This window comes from Podarcis liolepis, assembly GCF_965112155.1.
Source record: "Podarcis liolepis genome assembly, chromosome: 8".
Lineage (NCBI taxonomy): Eukaryota > Metazoa > Chordata > Lepidosauria > Squamata > Lacertidae > Podarcis > Podarcis liolepis.
The window spans coordinates 24899537-24927096 of NC_139560.1; the positions used below are offsets into that span (position 1 = coordinate 24899537).

The 27560-nt window shown below is 43.5% G+C and overlaps 1 protein-coding gene across 4 annotated transcripts in view; it reads right to left on the reverse strand.

The window, feature by feature from the left end:
* Positions 1–27560, reverse strand: part of CPQ (carboxypeptidase Q) — a 162518-nt gene that overhangs the window by 97480 nt on the left and 37478 nt on the right. For all 4 annotated transcript variants that reach the window (XM_083517355.1, XM_083517356.1, XM_083517357.1 and 1 more), the window contains one exon: positions 6391–6598. In XM_083517355.1, the coding sequence (XP_083373481.1) occupies positions 6391–6598 (208 nt within the window). The remainder of the gene's footprint in view (positions 1–6390; positions 6599–27560) is intronic.

The following is a 27560-nucleotide window of genomic DNA, read 5'->3' on the forward strand; positions in this document are numbered from 1 at the left end:
ACTGAAATAGCACGATTGAGCAGAAACGTCCTGTGAATGTGTAACAACTAACAGCAAGGTGCAGGATCACAGCCACAATGCGGCCACCCACATTTGTGCGTCAGCTTCAGTGCCAGGAGAATGGAAAAGAGAAATCGCATAGAAAATTCCTGACTTCTTGTGCCCTTCTGGATCCAGCCTTGAAGGCCACCATAGCCTTGTACCCCGTTGGGAAGAGTAGAATTCACCAAGGATGAGAGCAGAAGAAAAGAGAACAATTGGGCTCCCAGAGGGAGTGGAAGGAGTTTATAGATGGCCAAGAAATAGGGTGGAAGGTGGGACAGGAGCATGTGGCCAGGACTGGGTGATCATCAACAGGGACACATCACCAGGAGCTCACTGCCTTTTGATGTGGAGCTGCTTAGTTGGGAGAAGTGGATAGTTGGGAGAAGGAAGTGATGTCATGTACATTTTATTTTGTAAACCGCTTTGAGGTTTCCTACAATCAAGCGATATATAAATGTTATTAAATGATGATGATGAAGCCTCCATCCAGAAATAAGCCTCATTGGCTTATATGTCTTACTGCCAGATCAATACAGTGGTACCTCAGGTTACAGACGCTTCAGGTTACAGACGCTTCAGGTTACAGACTCCACTAACCCAGAAATAGTACCTCGGGTTAAGAAATTTACCTCAGGATAAGAACAGAAATTGCACCACCACGACACGGCGGTAGCGGGAGGCGCCATTAGCTAAAGTGGTACCTCAGGTTAAGAACGGACCTCCAGAACAAATTAAGTTCTTAACCCGAGGTACCACTGTATGTATGTGTTGGAGTGCAGCCCTAATTACTTTGGACCATGCAGCAGTATGTAAGATCTCAGGCCACACCAGAATCTTGACTGCTCTTACCTTCATTTTTGCCACACACATCTGCCACTACACTGGAACCTAGATCTAAACTTTCCATTGGCTTTTCAGTGCTGACCAGGCTGAGGCCTTCTGAGCTTTAACAATGTTATAGCTCAGACCATTCCCTGAGGTAATTTGAGGGGCACTGGCATAACATTCCTACTGTGCTTCTTATGGTTTTGAGAGGCTTCCAACGAAGACGCAACAGGTCGGCTACAACAACTTCAACTTGGCACTGAATCTGCAGTCCCTTAGCAGTGCAGACATGCCCACAAGTCTTCACTTTATGAAGACGTGTGGTTAACTTCTCTGCTGTATTCCTACAGTCCTCTGGTATCTGGCAGGTGAAAACTCTTACTGCAAATTGAAAACCTACTGGGAACCGACTAGCTGTTAGAAATCCTGATGAAGGTTTGACTTTTACTTACTGCTCCCCTGGACGATGCATTATTTGCAGAAGAAATAAAGGAAGGAAGGGGGGAAAATAAACTTCAGAACAGAACAGGGTGGGCAGCAAGGTCTACTACCTCTGGCTCAACTTTTACAGATCTATTTGCTTTAACCAGAAGGCCAAATAGCAGAGGACACAACACCACAATACTGGCATTTCCTTCTGAATTGTAAGATCTGGAAACATAGGAATTTGTTTTTGTCAGTTCTGATGCAAACTGACCTTGTCCACATCTACCAGACGAACATGCGAATCGGAATGCAGTGATCCTTTGGAGTTCACCCTTCTCTGAATTTTAAAAGATTTTGCAAATAATGTAACAAAAAATGCGCTGAAGGTGCGTATTTTAGGATAAAATGCATCTAGAAATGTGTACATGGAGATAAAATATTTGAATATATATTCAAATATGTAGCTATTAGTTCTCATGTGCATTTTTTTAAAAAAAACACCTGATTAATGCAGAAATAGGTCAATACAGAATTATAAAAGAGATGGTACCTAAAAGTAGACAGATCTATAAATCAGGTTTTCAGTTTATTAGGTCTTCCAATAAAGATTTTGTTCATGTAGATTAACTGCCCGCCATTTCCCCCCAGGAACATTCAGCTATTCTGTGTATTATACCCTGCTGCCTCATCTTGTTCAGACAAGGGTTGCAACACACGCATACAAACTACCACAGGTGTAAAGGCTTTTCTGTTGACCAGTGCAATGATAGTTTTGTGGATTACACACAAGTATAGAGGATGCACATACTCGCATCCTCTTAGCCTAACAGATCTCTGGCTCATTTGAAGCGGATCAGCAACAGTTTCTGAACCTCAGTTGTTTAGCAGCAACAACAGCAAGACACCTTTTCCCACTTAAACTAGGCTTCCAAAATAAAGAAAACAAATTGGGGGGAGGGCGTTTGCATGAAAAAGCTGAAATCTCAGTTCAGTTCTGGCAATGAAATCAGATAACTTTCATATTTTACTTGTTTTTAATTCTGAATTATAAAATTGTTGTTACCCGCCCTGGGACCTTCTGGCGAACAGAACAAAACAAATTTAGTAACAGTAATAATGGTGATGGTGATAGGCTCGGAATGTGCTCAGAACCACCCTGCTCTTTAATTCTGACTGTATGTCTTTTGCATTTGGCTCAGTCTGGTGGATCTTGGGGTTCTGGTAAAGGAAGAACAAGAAGTAGACCCAACCCTAACCCTAAAGTCTGCCCACCTCAAAGCTGAAGATCAATGTGCATATTAGGGTCCTGTGAAGCATTGGGGTGCATGGTTTCAAATTTTGCTTTTAAAAAACAGAAACCTACCATTTCAACATTCTTTCCACTTTTACTGTGTTTTTGTGAGCGTTTACAACATTACCCAGTCTTTTAGCAATCCAAAACATACATGTGGTGGTAGAAAGGTTGGCAGTAAATGGGACAAGGCTTTTTTCTGCTGAGCTAATCACATGGAAGAGTGCCTTTTTGGGGGTTATATAAGTTTATAAAGCGAATGATGTCATCTGAGCAGTGGCAGAAATACTGCTAAAAAGCTATTTATCATTTCCAAATTATATACATACTTGAAAATGTGCATGCAATTTAACTTTGAAGGGGAATTTAAAAGACTGTCATAAACCCTCTACTGGGGAAGGGGGGCTTCAGAAAATACAACCCCTGACCTCCTCCTGTCCCCAGGAGGATTGATGGAAAGCCTTCTGTCTGAGCCCATAAACTGGTGCAGCGCATGAGTACACTATTCATCTAACCCCTGGCTAGTTGTGTTCCTCTGTCCACCTCATCTTGAATTTTTTTTGCATATTTAGTGCTCTGGATTGCCTTTGCATTGGAAGGGGGCAATCTTGCAGCAGGAGTGTGAAGGGAACAATCTTGCACACAGCCTGGGATGGTCCTGAGCTGTTCTGGCTTTCAAGCTGTGGAGACTGCAGAGACTCCCTGCGCAAGATCTTTGCAAACCACCCTGCTGCTCATTTTCCCTTTCTCCATCACTGGGTCTTTCCAGACAAGCCTCTCTCAACCCTGAGTCCCCAGAGGTTATTGAACTACAAATCCCGTCATACCTGGCCACTGGCCATGCTAGCTAGGAATGATGGGAGCTGTAGTCCAACAACATCTGGGGACCCAAGGCTGAGAAAGGCTGTTCCAGACTGTTGCTATTTTAGAGCAGGATTCAGTTGCACACTGGTAAATGCAGGTTGTGCAATTAAATTGTGCTCTTTTGCAACATACCCATTTTTCATGCACACTGTAATTTTTGTGATAAGGAAAGTGATGGGAAAAGACACTGGCAGTGTGGGGGAACATGCGCTTGACACAACACACACACACACACACACACACACACATATCTGAATTTTTATTGCAAGTTTTCAACACAGAATACAATAAAAACTTGATGCAACATCAAACCCACCCACAAACAAGTGTCAAAAGAACGCTAAGCCTGGGAGACCTTATGGGGTTTAAAACAAGCACTTGCATACACTGAAACTACAAGTGAGTAGGATCTAATAAATAAAAATAAATGAAAGCCAGGTATCCCTGTCCATTGTCACCTACGTGTGTGGCGGCTACACACTCTGCCAGATCCACATTCAGTGGCTGTGAAATGTGTGCACATACGGTAGATCTCCTTTACACAAGCAGGATTACGCTACACATGTGTGTTGGTATGTACAACTAACTCATTCGGATAGCTGCCAAACACATTGCCTGTGCACATGTGGATGGGCTGGGTGGGGCTGCCCAGGACGATGCCCTCATGCATGCTTCCAGCGTGTGAGAAGGATCAAGTGAACCTCCTTCGTGGCACCATACCCAAGACCACCTCCATCAGCTCAGTCAAGGAGGAGCTAATGCATTCATTTGGTTGGACTTAACTACCTAGTGGCACGGAGGAATTATTGCCTTCAATTACTGTATAGCTAAAGGTAAAGGTAAAGGGACCCCTGACCATTGGGTCCAGTCATGGCCGACTCTGGGTTGTGGTGCTCATCTGGTTTTACTGGCCGAGGGAGCCGGCGTACAGCTTCCGGGTCATGTGGCCAGCATGACTAAGCTGCTTCTGGCAAACCAGAGCAGCGCACGGAAACGTCGTTTACCTTCCCACCGGAGCGGTACCTATTTATCTACTTGCACTTTGACGTGCTTTTGAACTGCTAGGTTGGCAGGAGCTGGGTTCGAGCAACGGGAGCTCACCCCCTCACAGGGATTCGAACCACCAACCTTCTGATCGGCAAGTCCTAGGCTCTGTGGTTTAACCCACAGCGCCACCCGTGTCCCACTGTATAGCTACCTCTCATCTTATGCTGGATTGGGGGGGTTAGCTACATGTTGGGGACCAGCACGCTGCTTTTTGGAACGACGCTCACTTCACAGTGTCTGAAATCATAGCCTTCCTGGTTCCACTCCTAGGGCCTGCAAATAGCCGCAGTTGTAGCCCATGTTTGACAAATCCTCTAACTTTTTAAAGCAAAGAAACAGGGGTCCAGCTTATCAGGTAAGGGTTAAGGAACAGTTGTGTGGCTAGGGTTTTGACACTGTCGCTGAGCGTATATAAAAGAAAAGGAGAGAGGAACTTCTTTAGCATTCATTCCTCTTTAGGATTTACTTTCCAATTTCTATTTCAGTGTCATCTGTGAAAAACAAAACTTGTCCGGAAGCCACCCCTTCAGAAACACCACTCCCTAATCCCAGTTGTATGAAGGCTGGCTCCAGTTATTCAAAATGAGGAAACTGAAACTGTATACATGCTCAGGGTGTCTCCTAAGGTACATGGCATTGAAAACAAGCGGCAGAGTGAAGCCCTTGCTGAGACTAAGCCCTGTGCTACTCCTGCACTTTATCAGAGGCAGGGTTGCAACAGAAAGCAATGCCAGATTCAGCCACTGCGACTCACTTTGTGCTACAGCCTGCAAACCTGAAGGGGAAAAAAGAAAGCAGCTGTTTCTTTTTTTACGAGACAAGTAATCTAACCTGAAATTCAGAAGCACAATAATAGCAGATTTGGCCTTCTAAATCTTTGGCAAGAAATCCGAAGTGGGTGGCATATCTATTAACAGCTCTTAAACCATCCATCTTGGATAGGGAACAGGGGTCCCTGAAACACCAGCCTCAGCAGATCTGAGAGCCAGGTGGGTATTGAGGGAATAAAGCAGGTCTATATTTATTAGATGATGTAATGTCATGCATTGTAATATATATCTTCATTGCATATTAAATGCACATTTGGAAAACCCATTAGCTCTGATCTTACGGTAAAGGAGTTACAACGCAGTTAGCAGCAACAAGTAATGAAGTTATCTTATTAAAATTTCCATTTTAAAAGCATTGTTTTCTTTTAAAAGGGAGAATTCATACTTCAGCCATATTATTATTTTTTTTAAATTGGGTGTGTGTGAAACCTTCACTTTTGTTAACAGAAATTCTGCTGAAAATGAGAGTAATTGCCACATCACTTTGAGAAAGAATTATTCTGTGGGCATTTTGCAGTCTGAGGGGAAGGACAAGATGGTAGCCTGAATTTCACATATAAAAATCTTCCTTAAGCACTGGTGATAGGACTGTATCCTTCTCTGCCCCCAAGAAAGACAGTGGCACACATGGCTCGGCCCTCCAATGCTTTGTCACCACTTTTTGCCTAATGGTACAACTGGCCCTGTCTATAAGGAATATAGAAATGTGGAGACGTAGAAAGAGTTTGTCTCTGTGAGTGAGCCTGGTGCTGGTAGTTGTGGGCACATTTTCACCCAATGACAGCTGCTAATGATGGTGCCTGCACCATCTTGTAGTCATCTCTTTTATACCATGCCCTCAACACAGCCATTTTGGTTACAGCATGCCTCTACAACAGCCATTTTGTGACTGGCTCCCACAGTTCTTCCCTACATTTTCTAACGTGGCCACCAGCTCAAAACGGTTGGCAACCCCTGGTTTTAATGTTGACACCAGACCTCAGTGTGTTTACAGTGAATTTGAAAGCATGAGATAGGATAATCTCAGTGGCGTGCTTAATTTGTTCCCCAAGTGTCACCCACCTGCTCGGGGCATGTGCTCCCAACGATCTCTGCAACTGTGTTAAAGGAATCAGCATCAGGGTAGGTTTTGGCTCCCATCTTCAGGGTCACAACAATCTTGGTGCCTCGGGAAGACATCCGGCTCATCATTTCAGCATCTTCCACTGAAATGCAGGCAGTGGGAATCTTGGGTACATCAGATTGGTATTCTTGCATCCCAGTGTGTGGGCTATATGGAAAGTACAAAAATTAAACATGTTATACAGTACATAATGACACTATCCAGACAATAGTGCTCCAAAATCTGTCCAGCTCTGCCCACCCATCCTGATGGATTTTTCGAGATCGCTATCAGCCTTGTTATTTTTAACAACTCCTGAGAAAAACATCCCTTCAGCTACCAAGACAACATAGCCCAGTGCTTAAAGACAGGACTTAGGGGTGTTATGTGAAGATTTTCATTATATATATGCAAAGAACTAGCTGTTCCTAATACATTTATATACTTATGGACACCCCTGAGGTAAAGCACAAGATGGTGCCCTCTCTCCATTCCAGGTTCAAGGGCTGACTGGACTGGCTGTTGAATCTTATGCCCTTTTAAAATGTGGGGTCTTGGGGGCAGGTATTCGGTTTTCTTTTTATAGTGTATTTTGTCGTTTTATGTTTTGATTTTATTCTGTGAACTGTCTTGAGACCTCTGAATATAGGGCAGTATATAAATTCAAAAAATAAATTGTGATGAATATAGGGGTTGCTTGTGCGTAAGTTACCGCCACTCCTGGCTAAGTTGGCTTGTTAAACCTTTCCTGTCTGGACAGCCCTTCACTTCGTGGCTGCCTCAGTCGCTAGCAGAATCCGTCAGTGGGCGTTTCTTAAACCTTTTCCAGCATAAAAGCTGTTTGACGCCAAGTCTCCTCCTACTCTCCCTGCACGGAAGTCTTCTGCGCAGGGAGGGTGTGGGTAGCGGAGGACCCGTGCTCTCCCCGCTGGTGTCCAGCAAAGAGTCCTGGAGCCCTCTCGCCGATTCCCCCATCTGCCCCCCTTTATCCCTGGTGTTACACTGATTTCTTTCCCCAGCTGAGCTGCCTCTCTCCCTGCTGGGGCCCTCTCCAACATCATTTGAGAGCCTTCCCTCCGCCTCTGGCTCCGATGTCAGTTCCCTGACATAAATAAAATAAAATACTTCAACACTCATGACAAGGCATCACCCTCCAATATACCTGTGGCAGCAGGCTAGCTTAAGGGAGTGTACGCTGAGGCATGGGGCCCATGCACACCTTGCTGCTGCCTGAGGCAGCTGCCTCATTTTGCCTAATGGAAGGAACAGCCCCTGTCTGGACACTAACAATTCACAGACCCTAACAGTGCGATCCTACACTTGTCTACTCAGAAGGTACGCCCCACTGAGTTCAAAAAGGCTTGAGTCACATTCAGACCAAACATTTTGTTAAGTTGTGGGTGAACATATCAGACGACACAGCAATTCTTCAGACAGCTCTGGTTTATTCACAGGCCAGAACAGAACTCAGCTGAAGGGTTCAGCCAACCGGCTTATATAGAGCTCAACTACAATGCAACAGTAACAACTTTCTGTAAATATCCAATCACTGAACGTCACTTTCAATTCCTTATTTGCATATGTGGACATGAGTGAAAACTATCTACAGTATCCCCCTGCTGGCCCAGGGTGAGAACTTCAGTACATAACGCATTTAAAGCACTATGATACCACTTTAAAGAGTTGTTGGTTCCCCCAAAGAATTCTGGGAGCTGTAGTTTGTTAAAGGTGCCGATAACTGTTACAGGTAAAGGTACCCCTGCCCGTACGGGCCAGTCTTGACAGACTCTAGGGTTGTGCGCTCATTTCACTCTATAGACCGGGAGCCAGCGCTGTCCGCAGACACTTCCGGGTCACGTGGCCAGCGCAGCACACGCAAACGCCGTTTACCTTCCTGCTAGTAAGCGGTCCCTATTTATCTACTTGCACCCAGGGGTGCTTTCGAACTGCTAGGTTGGCAGGCGCTGGGACCGAGCAACGGGAGCGCACCCCGCCGCGGGGATTCGAACTGCCGACCATGCGATCGGCAAGTCCTAGGCGCTGAGGTTTTACCCACAGCGCCACCTGCATCCGATAACTGTTAGGAGACCTCTATTTTCCTCACAGAACTACAGAACCCAGAGCCATAAATTAACCATAAATTATTCTTCACAGGGAACTTTTGCAGCTGTAGCTTTGAGAGCACCCTTAACAAACTACAACCCCCATAATTATTTGGGGGAAGCCATGACTGTTTAAAGTGGTGAAATGTGAATGCGGCCATATTCCTTGGTAAGAATGCGCAAAATTACCGCCAGAAGAAAAAAAGCACAGAGAAATGTGTGGGCTTGGCAAGAAGCTTGGGTGTTATGAGAAATAACTGACTGGGACCCAGTCTCCAAACGTGGTAACATGATGAAGGCTAGCAATAGCCATGCTTGGCAAAGGCAGGCCAGGGGAGCTACGTAAACAGAGGTGCCAGGGATCTACAACTCCTACTTGTGCTCTGTAATATCTCTGCTCCCAGCTAACATACCCCTTTGTGACCTGAAACTCAGCAAGGCTATCTACGTCCTCATTCCAACAAATAGTATATTCTGCAGGGACCGATAAAAGGTGCCATTTCATCATTTGCTTACCGCCTGCTTATCAAATAGTTAACGGAACAAAACAAAACTTAAATCTTGGGAGTGGTAATTAAGAGATAAACAGTATGTTTTCAGCATGATATAGTTAATGTAACACTACAACTTAAAACAAAGCCAGAATAGGTTAGTATAGCTACACAGCTGTGCCTTTATCACTGGCCAACCACAGAAACCGAACAACATCTAGATAAAACATTGGTTTGTAGTTTGGAATGTGGTGGCAGCCCGGATTTTTCCCCATTCCTTTCTGTTCTTGCTTGCTCATTTATTCTTTTATTCCGAATTTAGAAACTGGGGGAGGGTGCAGGTGTTTTAAATACCAAATCAACTCCCCCCGCCCCCGCTTCCCTCTACCTGCCAGCCACCCAGCAAGCAGGGACTTGCATATGATGAGTCAACATGCATAGGCTTGTACTGTATACTGTTTTGTGTTGCTTAATATATGGAGAAGGGATGTATCTCAGCAATGGGGCATCTGCCTTACATGCTGAAGGTCCCAGGTGCAACCCCCAGAATCTCCAGCTAGTTCTGGGAGTGAAGCCGGCCTGAAACCCTGGGGAGCTGCTGCCAGTCAGTGTAGACAATACGACGCTTGATGGACCAATGGCCTTACATAGTAGAAGGCAACTCAATATGCTTTTCCTATGCTCTGTTGCTTTGATCCCTTTATTGTGTTTGTTGTACCCTCCCTCGAAAAAAATTCATTTTACAAAACCAGGTAGCATTGTTATTATTTGTTGATTCTTTTAGTCTTGTGAGCTGCTTTGGTTGTTGGGAAAGCGGCATATAAGTATTAAGTCAAATCAGAATGTTGTTCAATGGGTTACAGCCTAAATCTATGAAAGGAGTTTACATAACTCATCCTACCTGGGCCAAGACTATCTTCTGGGAGGAAGGGGAAGTCTCAGGGCTCATCCACACTTAGCTAGGCTCCACATTTCTAGGTGCAGGTCGGGACTTTCCAGGTCTGTGCCTGAGTACTGGGTGTGTGCTTTGCCCCTGTGCTTTCCCCATGAAAACCAGCTCTTTACCGCTGGATCCGAGAAAATGGCAAATCCAAATTGCCTTTTGCTCTGATTCAGCCGTAAAGATCAGGTTTTCTGGGGTGAAAGCAGTGGGGGGGGGGATGTGTTTTGACACAGACTGGGAAAATGCAGAGCTGTGCCTAGAAAGTGTGGGGCAAAAGGTAAGTGAGCATTTTTTAAATTATTATTTAATAAATTTGTATACCGCCCTATTTCCACAGGTCTCAGGGAAGTTACAACAAAAATTCACAACATAAAAACACAATATACATAATACAAAAACAAACACAACCTAATAGCACCCCTCCAACACATTTTAAAAGGGCACTGGGTGTCAACCAACCAAAGGCCTGGTTAAAGAGGGGGGGTCTTGCCTGGACCCTAAAGGTGCATATAATGAAGGTGTCAGGAGAATCTCCCTGGGGAGAGCATTCTACAAAAGGCAGTTCTCGTGTTGCCACCCTCTGGACCTCTCGTGAAGGAGGCACATGAAGAAGGGCCTCAGAAGATGATCTCAGGGTCCAGGTAGGTTCATATGGAAAGAGGTGGTCCTTGAGGATGAGTCCTCAATCCTACAATCACTTCCAAGAGCCTCACAGAATCTCCTTTGCTATTGTCAAGGTACAGATCCAGATTTTTAAAAGCTATGCTCAGAGAACAAGTTTAGCAAGTATATGGAGTTGAGTATTATCTTTCTTTTTTTAAAGATTCCTCCCGCATGCCCCGTTCAATAAGTTTATTGTGCTTGTGCTAGCCAAAGGACACAACAATTACATTAAAATATACCTATATACAAACATAGTAATAATAACCATCAGCAATATGAAATAAGAAAAATCAGAAGTGCCATCAGCTAACTCAACTTCAGATTAAACTTCAGAGGCACCAAAACAATTTACAGCAATGTTGTCTGTCTAGCTCTGTCTTTTTCATTTATTTTGCAGCCACTGCAATATATATAGGGAAATTTAATGACGCTCAGGATACTGATCTTAGACTGTCTTCTTGCAAAAACCTGACTCAGATTGTGATGCTTCAACAAATGAAAGACATGTCTGGAGTCAATCAATGATACCAGTTGGAAACAGGATATAAAGCTCGCCTGGATAAAGTGAGCAAAATTACATGATTATATAATGCAGGATAGCCTTTCACAGAATGTTAATGCTGCAGGAAGCAATCCTAGTTCATCCTTAGCAAAGCTTGGAGGTAACATAGCTTCTCTATGAACAGCTGATCGGAAGAGAAAGCTGTTTTCATATAGGCTCTATTATCAAATAAGCCCTATCTACTTTGGAGCAATTTGGAAGAGAACAAATCAAACTGGAAGGCTGTTTTCTTTTTGCCCCAAGAAAGAACTGGCATGTTTCAAATGCATCAGATATCAACTTAGCAATAAATCATTTCCTCTACTTTCTCTGTAGAAGCAGACAAAAATTATTTAACAGCAAAGGGGTGTACTAAGGGAAACGTGTTCTGTAACAATAATCTTTCTTCAAACAGAAAAGGAAGCAACTTGGCCTTTCTGATCTGGTGGACCTAAGGTTGAAGAAATCTGTATTAAAGGTTAAGATGTGGTGTAAGTACCGTAAGACCGCAACTTACACACATTTAACTTGGCAAAAATAAGAAATAAGTAAAAAGTGGGTGGGTGTCTGGGGGAAAAGACTTCAGCAATCCCACCTGCCATTGCAACCAATGTGTTTTGACTACCACGATGCTGTCTACAAATAGTTGCAGATCCACATAGGACCTTCTTGGACTCCCAATTTGGTACTTTTAGGAGGCTGGAAATATATTGCGGAACAGCCAAACAGCATGTGTTGAATGGGCCTTTTCTTTGTGTTTAATAATGACACAATTCACTCCCATCACTTCCACAGTCTGCCACGCTGCCCTTGTTTAAGAGCTAGCAAAGGTGGGATTTGCCCATGGAACCATATTAAATTGCACTGCAGCGCTTGTTAATTGAACAAAGCATCTAAAAGTCACAGATTTCGAAGAAGCGCAATTAACAGAAACAAGGACCCGAGACCTTGGACTAGCTGGCAACTCAAAGACATGCTACACATACTCAGAACATGATTCTCCTTCATTCCTCAGACCCTTTGCCTGAAGAGGCCTTTGAAGATCAAGCTAAATATTTAATCTGCAAATGTTTGAAGCTAAACGACAACAAAAGTACATTAATTAGAAAATGGCTTTGGCTTCTGTTTTGTTATAAAATATGACTAAGGACATTGTAGCTAAGGTTGCATGTACTGTGTGGTGCTTGGGTATGATTAGCCTTATGACTTCCCTACTGTCTGATTTCCACTGTTGCCATGTGAACAAAACAAGATAGAAACCCAGCAAAACAAAACAGATTAATCATAAAAATGGCAACAGTTGGCAGGGACTTAGGGACAGGTGTACTACCATGAAGAGTCATTTGTTTGCTATTTGAAATGGACTAAATTTCAGCTGTAGTGTCCTGTATACTTTATATATGGCTATATCACATCACACATACCCAAAACGTTCAATAATCACACAAGGACGGATTAAGGCATGGGATGATTAACGTGTTTGAGATTTCGCCATTTGCTTTGTGCTTCCCAATTTAGTAGGGTTTACTTGCTTCCTGATTTCACAAAGGGTTTACACCCATCTTATAGAAAAGCAGCAGCAAACATATTCCCAATAGATGGGGGATTTATAGAACCCAAAGAGAGCATCTAATATTGAGCTAATATCATTTGTGAGAGTCGACTACATTGGAGTCATTGTTTTGCCACTGACTTCTGAACAAACCTACTCAGCTGACATTTTCAACATTTGTCTGCATATCCCTTCCTGTGGGCCTTAAAATTCCTCTTGCATTGTAAACAGCTTGTGTTAATACCGGGAGCAGCAGGCATTCAAGGAAAAGGGCTGAAGGATGAATTGATATTCTCCTTTGCTTTATTTTGAGGCTTATACTTTTTTCCACTCTTTCCAACAGGTGTCAGCTACACAGCAAACTCTTGGTTAAATTTAAATGCCCTGGGAAAACTATGATTCAGTGGAACAACAGCTTGGATGACAAATGGTACACTATAACAGATGGCAGTTACTGAAGAAAGTGACAGCATTGATGTCTCGTTCTGGGCTTGCTAAATTCTGGTTTATTTACCTCTTCATTAATTATTACAAATCTAAACAAATCTGCATTCATGATTAGGTTTCAAATTGTACATTTCAGGGAAGCTTAAGCTAACCAACATTAGAATGTACAGGAAAGAGAACACATTTTTCATACTATGTTCTTCAGACACCGGATTATTCCCACGACTCTCTCCTAGGACGCATTTATGTGGAAATGACTTCAAGGCACTGCCATATACACACACGATTGGCTCCCAGTAGGACCTTTGAATGCAAACTGCTTCCAGGGTCTTGCGTTTCACAGGTCTGACCAGGAATTCATTGCATATAGCCATACGTGTGGAACACAGGAGTGGGGTGGTTTCTGAATGCGATGCAAGAAACAGGATGTGTGGTTGAATCCCATGCAGGTTTACTTGAAAGCCCAATTGTCCCTGCCCACCAGGTCCCCAGAAATCACATCTGCCTTACGTAGGTTGCATTCCCTTCTCCCTGGTATGGACTGTCTCAACCTCCTCTCCCCATTTATGATTGCAGTGCTCTTTCCCATGGAGTTTCCCGTTGAGTTCCATTCTTCCTATTGGCTCTATCCACTCTCCCTCACAAATAGCATGCTCTGTACACACAGGAATACTGTTTGCAACATTGTCTGTGTAGGATTCCTGCTCTCAAAGAGGCTTGTTGCCTATAGGTTCTATCTGAAGGCTTCCTCCCAGCTGCTGGGCTCTACTGCAGCTTGGTTGTTGAGACTGTAATGACACCTGTCCCTTTCCTTCCCTTTGAACCTGCTTCTCATGCAAAAGGGTTGTTCTGTGACCTGTGTTTGAGGTGTCAAGGAATTTGAACCCCTGCCTGAGGGATCCTTGTGGTATGGCTCCTCCAAAGCCCTGAAATGTGATACTGGCTGTGCTGGAGAAAGTGCTGCGGTCTCCCTGGAAGCGGGCTTATGCCTTGTTTGCGTACACACCATGCATTTAAACCACATGACTTTCCCCAAAGAATTCAGGGAACTGTAGCTTACCCCTCACACAGCTACAATTCCCAAGACCTTAACAAACTACATCTCTCCAGTGTGGTGTAGTGGTTAAGAGCAGCAGACTAGTAATCTGGTGAACTGGGTTCGCGTCTCTGCTCCTCCACATGCAGCTGCTGGGTGACCTTGGGCCAGCCACACTTCTTTGAAGTCTCTCAGCCCCACTCACCTCACAGAGTGTTTATTGTGGGGGAGGAAGGGAAAGGAGAATGTTAGCCACTTTGAAACTCCTTTGGATGGTGATAAAGCAAGATATCAAATCCAAACTCCTCCTCCTCCTCCTCCTCCTCCTCCTCCTCTTCTTCTTCTCAGGGTTCTTTGGGAGAGGTCATGTGCTTAAAAGTGTACAGTGTGTACACAGCCAGAGTACAGAACAAATTACATGACGTCATCACGGCATTCCCACTCCTCCCATATGTTGACTGGTGCCTTTCCATCATGACTAATGGGGCTGCACCATTGGGAACAACTGTGAGAATGGTGAGTAATGGATTTATTGGGCATTTTATGAGAGTGGTTGTCAATGTTACCATGTTAGTTATTTCTCCCCTGGCTATTATTGTGGTTTGGGTGTTTCTGCTAGGAGAGCACACTGCTATGAGTTTGTGGGTGCCAAAGTTCTAATCCTTAGAATCTTAGTGAATGTTAAAATATGTCAGGCTAGCTTCATGAGGTGATCACCTGGGCCATAAGCCATTAAGGGAAACAAAGGAAAGGTGATAGGTCAGTATCAGAACAGAGCAAAGGGAGCTCTGCTCCAGAAGCAGAATCCCCGGACTTCCGGGTTAGCGCTACCGGCAATGGCGGATTTCCTCTGATCTGGAGGAATCCGCTCCGTGAAAATCAGGGTCTGGACCGCCACGGCGAGGCGGAGACCCATCAAAAACCACAGGTGGGAGAAGCCTGTGGACCTGGGATTCGGCTGGCACCTTTTACGCCTCCCCTACTCGCGGGGAAACCCGGCTACGGGGATCCGGAGCGACGTGGGGTGAGCGGCGCGGTGCTTCAAATCGATTGCTCTTTTCACAGAGTGAAGCCACATTGCTGTTGTCGGAGAGCACTGACTTTTTTCCTGTGGACAATTGGACTCTAAACAAGTACCCGTGAGTAGAACGGAAAATTGGATTATTAAACTTCGTAATTTGGCACCGGAGCGGGAAGGTCTAAACAGGAGGTCCGCCTTCCGCTTTTCTAAATAGCTTGAAGCAAAGACATCGCAAGCTAAAGTCTGGAAAGTTATCTGTAAAGGACTAAATTTCCATCGGTTAAAATTACAAAACCCCCCTTGGAAGCAGGAGAAGAGGGGGGAAATCTTAAATTGTTCAAGCCTGCAGGAGAGGGAGTAAATAAAGATAAATTCCTATCGTCTTGAACCTGGGAACGGGCTGTCAAAGATAGACGTTTTGGGAAAGTTCATTGACTGTGAATAATAACGTATGTTGACAGATAGTCAAATAAGAGAAACATATTGACTCCAATGTTTCCTTTTGCACTAAAAAGGAACAAAGATTTGAAAAACGAAAGCAATTTTGTTGCTGGATCTGCTTGTAAAAGGATGGATACAAATAGAAATTGTTTCCTCTAAAGGGAGCTTTTGAACTGTTGTTGGAGTGGACCTGGGGAACTCTACAGCTGTAGAGATTAAGGATCATGAGAAACAGACATTGACCTTGGACAATAATGTTGACACAGGAAGCCTTAGTGTCTGCTTTGTGCAGGACAAGTGCTTTGTTGGAGCAGCTTCATGCGAAGATGGATTTGATGACTACTGCAATTGATAATTTCGGTCAAACAGTGAACACTGATATAGAACCTGCTCAAGAATTGACCCAGGAATTTGCCCTGACAGGGCAAGCCGCGGAGAAGACAAAGGAGGAGGTTGTTGTTGAACCTCAAGTAATACAAGTTGAGAGAGATGTGGCCTTGCAGGAACATAAGCTGTCGTTTCTGATGACTGAATCTAGAGTGAGTCAGACTTGGAGAGACGGAGTCCGGTCGGGACTGGAGATGGCAAGTTGGTCATATCCTCCTATGCAGGGATGTCCTGACTTTTGGGATTTGGTTTTGGGCCAGGAGGAGATTGGAGTGGTCGAGGCCCTCAACTTTGGAGGGACATTGAAGTATGCTTTGGAATATTTTTTGGATTTTAGTGCTAACCATGGAGAACGGGCTGACCGGTCAAGAAGGGATAAAGACATTCTTAGGTTGTTCCCCCGAGATCTACTCCTCAGAGACAAAGGAAGGAAATTAAGGACAAGACCAGCAGAAGACAAAGTAAAGTGCAGGTACAATTATGAAGAAGATCTGCAGAAGGGACATGGAAAAGAGTTAAGAGCCTCGGACATAAGATCACTAGGTTGATGGACTAGATGGAACAGACAGAAAGGACTGACAGAACCCGAGACCAGGAAGAAGAGACGGTGGATGAAGATTGGCAGAAAGATTAAAAATTCATTTTTAATGAATATTGCAAAATTAATGACTTGGGAAAATCTTGGAATGAAACTATTAGGCTTTAGTAGAAATGTTATAATGAGTTATGCATAAATAAGTTTTTAAGTTCTAAGGTTTTTTCTTTTTTTATGGTAAGATAAGGCTAAAATAAATTAAGACAACTAAAGGACAGAATACAGTGAAAGATGGAAAGGATTTGCTGAGATAATTAATAGTTAGAATACAAAAAAGGAAGGTGTGAGGAGGTCGATGAAACAAGTTAATGAAGATAAGGATATGGGAATATTGAATTTGTTTTTAAATTTATTCTTTTGTTCTTGTTTTTGATTTTAGTGCATTGTATGTTTTGTACTTTTTATTCTCTTTTTACTGATTTGTATTGTTTAATCTCTTTTTTCTTGCTTTTGCTTTTTCTTTTTTTATGTAACTGAGCTTTTAGGGCAGAGTTTTGTGCGACGTGAGGGAGAGAAAACCAGTTGCAGACTGGTAAAGGCAGCAAGCTGTAAAGCGAGAGAAGCAGAGAATTATGTTTTACGTCTGTTTGAATTCAGGGCTGCGGCTATGGGAGAAACAAGGCCCTTTTAGGGTGCTGATGTTGTGACCCCCTCCATCGTAGGCTCAGGTTGTAGGTACAGTCATACCTTGGTTTTCAAACAGCTTAGTTCTCGTTTTGGCTCCTGAATGCCGCAAACTCGGAAGTGACTATTCTGGTTTGCGAACTATTTTTGGAAGCTCAACGTCCGACAGGGCTTCCAAGGTACAACTGTATATGTAAATAAACCATGTATAATAAAGACACCAGTCTCCATTGTGCCCCATTCCCAAAAGAAAACAGACCCTGAGAGTGTCTGGAACATCTGTAATCTCGCACCGCTCAGAGACTGGGGAACTATCTTGCTATAGGATTGGAGGGGTTGGCTTGGATGATGCCCATGGGCCTGTGGTTTTGTATCTACCAAATGGGCAGGGGCATAGGAAAGGGTGGGGTGGGGGTGGTCTGCCCCGAGTGCCATCCCAGAGTGGGGTGACAAAATCCTCCCTGGGCAGATCGCTGCCATGCTGATCGTCCCCCGGGGCAGATCGCCACCACGCCTGTGGCGTTTGCCCTCCTAGGTGTGTGACATCATACTGGATTCATAAGGAAAGGGTTAACTAAGTGCAAAATGATTAACCAATAGGAACCCAAGGGGAGGAGTTAGAGTTGTTAAGAAGTCAGTCTGGAGTTAGAGAAGAGAGAGGGACGATAAGTCTGTGGGTTGGGCTAGTCTGATGTGAGAGAGTGAGAGAATCTGTTAAGAGGAGTCAAACAGTTGAGATAATCAGTCAGAAGGTATTAGGAAGGTATAGGCCGGTAAAGAAACTAAGGTTAAGAAAATTATCTGAAAAACCATAAACTTGTTAATGCTTATGAAATAAACTTGTTTATATGGTTTAATTTTAACAACTGTCTGGACCCAGTGTGTACCCGAGAGTAACGGGTTGGTGGCAGCGGGGAAGCGAGCACAGTGGTGGCACAGGGATCAGTAGACCATTAAACGTCCAGGGACCCTGTGTGATCGCCACCACGCCAAACATCCCCTGGGTGGATCGGCCGGGCCCCGGGTGCACGGCATGTGTGCTGCTCTGGGTGCCCGAGCGGCTAGCTCTGCCGCTGCAAATGGGAGTTGATATTAGAAGGAACTCCAGTTTGCTACAAGCACCCCTATCTGCATGACTGAAGACTAGTGCTGTAGTTCAAAACATCTGGAAGGCATCACATTGGCTACCCTGATTTAAGCTAATGCAGCCTTTCTCAACATTGGGCCCACAGATGTTGTTGAACTACAACCGTAACTGTTGCCCCTGCTAGCTATGGATGATGGGTCGTGGAACAACATATGGGGACCCAAGGTTGAGAAAGCCTGAGCTGCACATTACCCTTAATATTTAGATTAAGTGCCCAATATTCTGATCATCTACACATCAATCCTCCTATTTTAATCAATTTCTGTGACCAAAACATAACTTATGATGCAGAATTCCTCTCAGGTAGGTCCCACTGAACTCAGTAGGAGTTTCTTCTGAATAGACATAGTAATAATAAATTTGGAAATAGGATTGCGCTGCCTTCCCAATTTATTGTAATAATTACATTCTACCTTTGGGGGAGGGGGGGCAAAAGCAAATCAATACCATGCATTCAAATGCTTGGATCGAAGACTAAATATTTGAAATTCTGTTTAATGATTTTTAAGTCAATGTTTGCTTTTTAAGGTTTTATTTTTGCCAAGATTCTATTGCTCTTGGCCCAAGAGGGCATCATTTCGGAGTCTTCTGAAATGTTGACAACTTGGTGCCAAAAGCTGCTCCTGAGAGAAAATGTGGATTGCTTAACAGGGAGATTCAATGTTTGTTTTTCAACCAGCATAATTTTCTATAAACTGTGGAGACTCTCTGGTAGGACCAAGTGGGAACCTCGTCAAAGTCAACTGCAAAACTCCCTTCATTTCAGTAGGACCAAGATTTGGCTCCAACAAAGAAGTGTGGGGTTAATATGTGGCTACCTCAAGATGATCCAAGTACACTGGGTCTACACAGGGAGCTCAGACAATTGTAGCTCTGTGAGGGGAATAGGGATCTCCTAACAACTCTCAGCACCCTTAAACTATAGCTCCCTTAATTCTTTGAGGAAAGCCATGGGTACAACTGCCAGAGTTCCCTGTGAAAAGGGATTGTTTGCTATCCGTTCTTGAAACTGAAGCTCTGTGAGGGGAGCAGGAGTTTCCTAACAACTCTCAGCACCCTTAGCAGCTCCCAGAATTCTTTGAGGGAAGCCACAGCTGTTCAAAGTGGCACAATACAGCTTCATAGCTGTAGAAAGGGCCTTAGTATAGAAGGGGGAAACATATGTTTTTGGCTCCAGCTCCATTACTGAGAAATCGGGTGCCAGCTTTTTCTTCCTGTGGCCCAGCAGGCCTCTGGATGCAGTCTCTATACATCCAATGAAGTGGTCAGGTGGAAACAGCACTTCCAGTCCACCTGTCTTAAAATAAAAATGTTCAGAAAGCCGTGCAACGTGAGCTGACAATGCCTCCTGATGCTGACTGACAAAGGGCTCTGTGTCCAGCTGAGCCCTACTCAGTGCCGTTTGTCAGGGCGGACAGAGAAGGAAAGGCACAACAGGTGGTTAAGAGGAGGCGTTCGAGGCAGACAATCTCTGCTGGCTAGGACATTGTCCCTTGTCGCCTGCAGACATGAAGGATAGGCTTTGTCACCGTGGAGTGGGCAGCAGTGACATTAGGCCTGTATGTCATCCATGTTACTTTTTTGGAGGAGACAGAGAGAGGGAAAGAGCGCAAACGTGGTTCTTTTGTATTAGATAGTTTTTGGGTGACCTCTAATGTTGCAATAGCATCTGAGAATGACGCACAACTCTTTCCACCTAAGAGTAAGATGAAATGGATGCTTGGCACCCCATTTAATCTCTCCGTTCATTTCAACTGATTTATTTATTCATTAAAAAATAAAAATAAGAAACACCCACTGCCATTACCTACTGACAGAGCAGCAAGCTTTGGCAGATTCAACCCGCATTCCTTATTTTCAGACTTTTCACTGTCTTTTAAAACTGGCACTGAAATGTACATTTCCACCTCTAGCCCCAAATGTTGTGCGGTGTGTTATGGGGAATACATTTTTGTAGAGTACAAATGCACTAAAAGTTATTTGTTTTAAGGAAAAAATCCTGCCTATGTGTCATAGCAGGAACTTTTAAAAATCACTGCATGACGTCAGAAGCCATGGCAAGGAATCCCAGACATTAGCACATAAGCAACGGGATGCAAAAGACAAGTATTTTTCTTTCTTCAATCCAAGGTTGCCAACACAAACTATTTTATAAATCACAAATAAAAAGAGTTCATAAACTCTAGGTGATCTCTGCGTGCCAGCATAAGGATATTTCCAGACATGGGCAACTTAGCAGTACTCAATCATTGCTGTTCTTCTCTAAGCTGCAAGCGGAATAGCAACTCTGCTCCCGGCTGACATTCTGCAGATAGGCTTCTAGTCCATATTGCCCCAAGATGGACAGTTTTCATTGGGACCAAAGTGTGAGGTAAAGGGTTAAAATCAGGCAAAGGCAAACTCGGCCCTCCAGATGTTTTGGGACTACAACTCCCACCATCCCAAGCTAACAGGGCCAGTGGTCAGGGATGATGGGAGTTGTAGTCCCAAAACACCTGGAGGGCCGTGTTTGCCTATGCCTGGGTTAAATCCTCCTTCATGGCTCTTCTGATCATGATTCCTAACCCCCCACTGCAGTGTGGGGAAGGGGCAGCAGAGAGAAAAGGAACACATATAAAGACAATGCTATTTGGAATGGTTAAAAATTAAACTAATATAACTTATTTCTAGAGAGAAGTATGGACCATAGAGAATGAAATGGCTAGACCAATCCATACAAGCCATAACTAGCCTCCAAACCTACTGAACTGCTGTGCAATAAGTCATTATGAATCTGTTGCATTATGCTTTTGAGGTCAATTTTCTGAACTTGGGGGGGGGGAGAGGGAAATGAACAGGAAAACATAGGAACAGGTTGCTGTCTTCACAAGGTCATGCAGATACCCCAGAGAAAGTGATTGAACAAGGTGTGCCTATTCCACAATAAATTTCTAGTGTGGAAGCAGCCTAGGTTATTCAATACAATACTGCTTACCATCATGAAAAATGTCCTTGCTTTTCGGTGCATTAATAAATGCGCAAGAGCCTTGACTGCTTTTTGTAAACCAAAGGACTTTCCTTTGTTTTTGTTTTAATTCAAGAGTTCCGTTTCATTTGTGTTCATTATTCACGATCCATTATTAAACAGAACAAATCCTTTAACCGCTTTTTGTGAACAAGGTTTGAATTTCATCATTCTCATTACAGCTCTCAATGTGCTCATTTGGTTCCAGCTGCTCTTTCACACAGCATAACTATATTTCTTCAAGCAGTGCATTTGGCCTTTTTTCCTTGGGAAATCATGTATAACGCAGAGGACTGGCGAGACAACCAGGCTGAGAAGCGTTGCTTTATCACTTGGGACCTCCATCCAAATCAGTCTAGGGGCTTGAGGGAAGACAGAGGATGAAGTTGCAAGTGGAGGGTGCCTAGTGTTGGACCTTTCAAGGGTTAAGTTGATGCTCAACACCCACCTTTGAAGGTTCCCAAGCTTTCAGCTCGGGTGCTTAATGTGTACCACACATTCATGGGGCAAGTCCAGGGCTGTTCAAACAACATTAGTTCCCTCCAGTCCTTCCTTGCTGACGTTAGGAACAAGAGGTGAGGGAGGGGACAAGGAGAGAATCAAAGGCCTTTATGAGTATGTATGTGCTCTGAATCATGCCAGACAAGTACAGATCCCAGAGAGCCATTTCCTCCCTCAGGTTGGGAGGGAAACAACAGCTTCTCCTATTCACCAAGAGGCCGCTGTAGAGGGGGCTGTCAGGAGCTCGTCCTACACTGAGTAGGACCCTGGCAGAGACACATGCCTGACTGGCATGTTCTCTCCCTCCTGGTCGATCGTTCGGGAGCTTCAGAAGCTTTCTTCAGTCCGATGCCAACAGACATCGGCACACTTAGGGATCCACAGAGTCTTCGCAGTTTGCGTAACAGACCTCAGCAACTCAGTATTTTGGCTAATCTACTTTATTTACATATAAACACACACGGAGCACTGCAACATGGCTCTCTCTCTCCCTAGCATCAGACAGCAAAGAGAAAGAACAAAGGACAATAGTCCCACTTCACAGAACACAGTAACACAAACATCCTGTCTCCATCACTTCCCACTCAGTGGAGTCAAAATATACACCATCATGTGATAGACAACAATCCCATGACTGCAATCAAGGAGCAGGAATTCTAACAGGGGCATGGTTGGGGGGACTGCTGAGAAGAAGGCAAATCCAGCCTCCAACAGCTGTTGTTGCCCCAGCAGCAGCAGCAGCAGCAGCAGCAGCAGCAGCAAATGCATTCCTTGAAGGCCAGATCCTCTGCCCCTGTGGATTCTGCCGCCTGAGGTGGTCACCTCGCCTTGCCTCATGGGTGAACCAGCTCTGTACTTCCCCACCCTTTCCCTCATGATTAACCCATGAGAATGACAGGAAAGAACTGTATGAAAGTATGCCACCCTAAATTTTACCACTTTGTTCCTGCAATTTTCTGGGTTAATGGGGCTGCAAATGCATATTTTTCTGAAAGTGATTAACATGGAAATGAGCACTAAACTTCCACTATGTTCTGCTAGATTTTTGGATTTTACATTGTGTGAAAGCTCAAATTTCATGTGAAATTAACAGGGTAATGTTGGGGAGATGGAATTAATTGGCCTTGTGAATGCAGCCGTGGCATGAACTAGTCTTGCAACTTTTTTCTACTATGACCAAATGCTCTAGAAGAAAAACTCACAGACCTATCAAGCATGGCTGCTTTTTAAAGATGGCTACTGCAGCTACTATTTCTGAGAAGTCCCATAAAAGACAGAGCGCAGGCTCTACATGTATAAGATCCCATAGTTCAGGAGGATTGGTAACCTTTTGTAGAGTATCTAAAGGGCTATTGTAAACATGTAAAAACGAAAATAAGATTTGAATGAAGAACTACAATAAAACATGTATCTGAGAACAAGCAGAAAGGATGGGGTATTCAGTAATTATAATATGCAGCAATGTTAGAAAATATGGGGAAACCATGGAGGGGTGGAGGGGAAGCTAAATGATAAATGAATATTAATTGGAAAATAAATATTGTGTATTAAATTTGGGACACGGGTGGCACTGTAGGTTAAACCACAGAGCCTAGGGCTTGCCAATTAGAAGGTCGGCGGTTCGAATCCCCGCGACGGGGTGAGTTCCCGTTGTTCGGTCCCTGCTCCTGCCAACCTAGCAATTCGAAAGCACGTCAAAGTGCAAGTAGATAAATAGGTACCGCTCCAGTGGGAAGGTAAACGGCATTTCCGTGTGCTGCTCTGGTTCGCCAGAAGCGGCTTAGTCATGCTGGCCACATGACCCGGAAGCTGTACACCTCAGCCAATAAAGCGAGATGAGCGCCGCAACCCCAGAGTCGGTCACGACTGGACCTAATGGTCAGGGGTCCCTTTACCTTTACCTATTAAAATTGTAAATTTGAAACACACACACACACACACACACACACACACACACACACAAGATCCCACAGTTCAACACTTCAGTATAGTTGGCAAGACTCAAGGCTTCTGCCAAAGAACTTGAAGGGCCATTGCCAGTTATAGTAGACACTACCAGGATAGACAGACTGACAGACTGACCAGTAATAGCAGACTCACAATAGCAGACTTTTTCTTTTGGTCCTGCTGGTTTTTTTTAGTAAATCTACGCTTTCCCTGCAAAACCCCCCACAATTTTCTGGTTTTCAGAAATCAGGACCAATAGTCTGAAGCTCAACCCGTTTTAATAGCCAGGACTGCAGACAGGCTGTCTCAAAAGGCCCTCACTAGTTTTCCACTGTTTTTACAATCCACTTGCATATCATAAATGTTAGATAGAGCTCATTTCTGAAGTGCCATGATTCAATTTTCATATGCTGTGGGGTGAGAATAAGCAATTGCTTCATTTCCTTACAGTGAAAAGGCCGAAGTACACCTTGCATTTGCCAAAGTTATCAGACCCAAGATGTTCTGCTGCCTGAGGTGAAAGACAAGATGCCCTCCCTACTAAATCCACATACAGAAGCCAACTGGAGTGGCAACTGAATCTTGAACACTGGTAATGGGTCAACATCCTCCACTAAGTAGCTTATGGAATGCAGGGCCAGTCGCCTGGCACAAAGATCTCTGTTTCTGCTCCCTCAACACCACCCTTTAGCATGTTCTACCAAGGCAGTCACCCTACTGCCTAATGATAGGGCCAGTCTTCATGATGATGCCTCAATAAATGGACTCCTCTAGGTTGGAAAAAATATAAAAAACATACAGTCAAAACAAAGCAAAATGTGCCCTTGTTTCAGTTAGCACTAGTGTTTGGTCTAAAGCAAAATTTGTAATGAATGTGCTTGTTATTTCTTGAGAGAAGCCAAAAGAGTCAATAATGCTACCAATAACCTCTCAGAGGAGGTTTCACATATGCCTAGTTATAGTCAATAAAGATAAATTTTGGTGGATGTTTGGAAATATCCTAGTATCACAGAACCTGTATGCAAAAAGCTGTCAATTTTGATTCTAGGCAATGTTGAATGAAAATAATTTCTTCAAGTAACAAACAGGAGGAACCAAATTGACCATCAGACTCTTACTTGAAACTAGGATACTTGAATTCAAATTGCAGCCCCGGGATGGCCTTGAGCACATTACTACCTCTCAACTCCCCACTCTGTAAAACAGAGATAGCAGAAATGTCCCTTAACAAACATTTCTTTGTGATAAAAAATGTTTTTTAAGAAATAAACATTATAAAAAAATTAAACACTAGAAGCACCTCAACTTAGGAATAGCTAATAAGGAATAATATCACTATTTCTACCAAAAAAATAATAATTATCACTATGGTAACTAAAACTAATTTAAGACCTTTTTGATTTCTTGCTGATATATTTTCACTGCTAGGGTGAGAGGCGGCTTGTTTTATTTTCTGCCTCTGGTGTCACAATAATTTGCTGCCCTTGGGTATTATGCACATTGACTTGTGTGTACATTCGTATTCATGCCCCAATATCTTATGAGAGGGTAGTATATACCTTTATAAATACATATTTGCTACTTCACTTCAGGCAGTAAAACTGAGCCAGCCTTGCATCTGTAGGCATGGAGAAGCATCTCTTCCAGCAGACATTTTAAAGAACGTACTGGATTTTTCAGTGTATAAGACTACAGTGGTACCTCGGGCTACAGATGCTTCAGGTTACAGACTCTGCTAACCCAGAAATAGTACCTCGGGTTAAGAACTTTGCTTCAGGATAAGAACAGAAATTATGTTCTGGTGGTGCGGCGGCAGCAGCAGGAGGCCCCATTAGCTAAAGTGGTACCTCAGGTTAAGAACAGTTTCAGGTTAAGAACGGACCTCCGGAATGAATTAAGTTCTTAACCCAAGGTACCACTGTATATTTCCCCCCAATTTTTTTAAGTTTAAAATTGGGGGTTGTCTTATACACGGAATGTTGCAATTATTTACAGTGGTACCTCAGGTTACAAACACCTCAGGTTACAGACTCCACTAACCCAGAAATAGTACCTTGGGCTAAGAACTTTGCCCCAGGATGAGAACAGAAAACGGCAGCGGCGTGGCAGCAGGGGGAGGCCCCATTAGCTAAAGTGGTACCTCAGGTTAAGAACGGTTTCAGGTTAAGAACAGACCTCCAGAACGAATTAAGTCCGTAACCAGTGGTACCACTGTATTTCTTAATTTTGGGCTAAAAAAATAGGGGTCGTCTCATACATGGGGGCATCTTATACAGTGGTGCCCCGCAAGACGAATGCCTCGCAAGACGGAAAACCCACTAGACGAAAGGGTTTTCCGTTTTTGAGCTGCTTCGCAAGACGATTTTCCCTATGGGCTTGCTTTGCAAGACAAAAATGTCTTGCGAGTGTTCCGATTTCCCCCCCGCTTCCCCCCCTTTTTCTAAGCCACTAAGCCACTAATAGCCTTTTAGCCACTAATCCGCTAAGCCTTTAATAGCCGCTAAGCCTTTAATAGCCGCTAAACCGCTAATAGCGCTAATCCGCTAATAGGGTTGCTTCGCAAGAAAAAACCGCTAGACGAAGAGACTCGTGGAACGGATTAATTTCGTCTTGCGAGGCACCACTGTACACGGAAAAATACAGTAAGTTGGGCAGGCCTTCATTTTCCCCACCCCCTTCTCCAATGGTTTACATTTGATTTGGACTGCTTCTCCTCTCAATGCTATTGGGGTCATTGGTATTACTCCAAAGCAAAAGTTAGTCATAGAATGATAGAGTTGGAACGAACCAAGAGGGTCGTCTAATCCAGCCCCCTGAAATGCAGGAATCTTTTGCCCCAAGACATAGGTTACAATATACCGCTTGAATCAAGGGCAAAGCTGTGGAGAAGAGAATTTAAAATTCATGGCCTGTAGTTCACTAAAAGAAAATAATATGAAAATGATATATGGATGGTATTTGACTCCAGTAAAGCTTGCTAAATTGTTCTAAACTATGCCAGAAATGTATAGAGAAAGTAGGTACATTTTCTGATATGTGGCGGATGTGTAAAAAAGTAAAGGGCTTCTGGGAAATGATATACAACGAAACTTAAAAAATGTTTAAGAGTACATTTGTTTAAAAACCAGGTGCTTTTTTACTAGGAGTAATAGGAGAAGAAGTGCCAAGGAAACAAAAGAGACTGTTTATGTATTTGACTACAGCAGCTAGAATGTTACTTGCCCAGAAGTGGAAAGAAGAGAATGTCCCAAGAGAAGAATGGATGACTAAGATGAGGAAAAATTCAATCAATAATGGTGAACCTTTATAGATTACTTTAAAGAACACTGTAAAAAAATTAAAACATTAGCAGGTTTGATGTAACATTTATGAACTAATAACAGAATTAGGAAGAGAAAAGAAGTTGAAATTAATTAGAGAAATATAATTATATGCAAGGAGAATAAAAAGGGGGAAATGGAAACCAGGGAGGGGGGAACCATTTAAAGGCAAATTTGGATTGGATATGTATTTACAAAAGTAAAAATGTTGTTATTTTGAAAACTGAAAATAAAATTTTTTTTTTTAAAAAGAAGGAATCTTTTGTCCAAAGTGGGGCTCAAACCCACAACCCTCAGATTAAGGGTCTCATGCTCTACTCTCTCAACTATGTGCCATAACTTGTGCTAAATACGTTTAAAAGGATGAC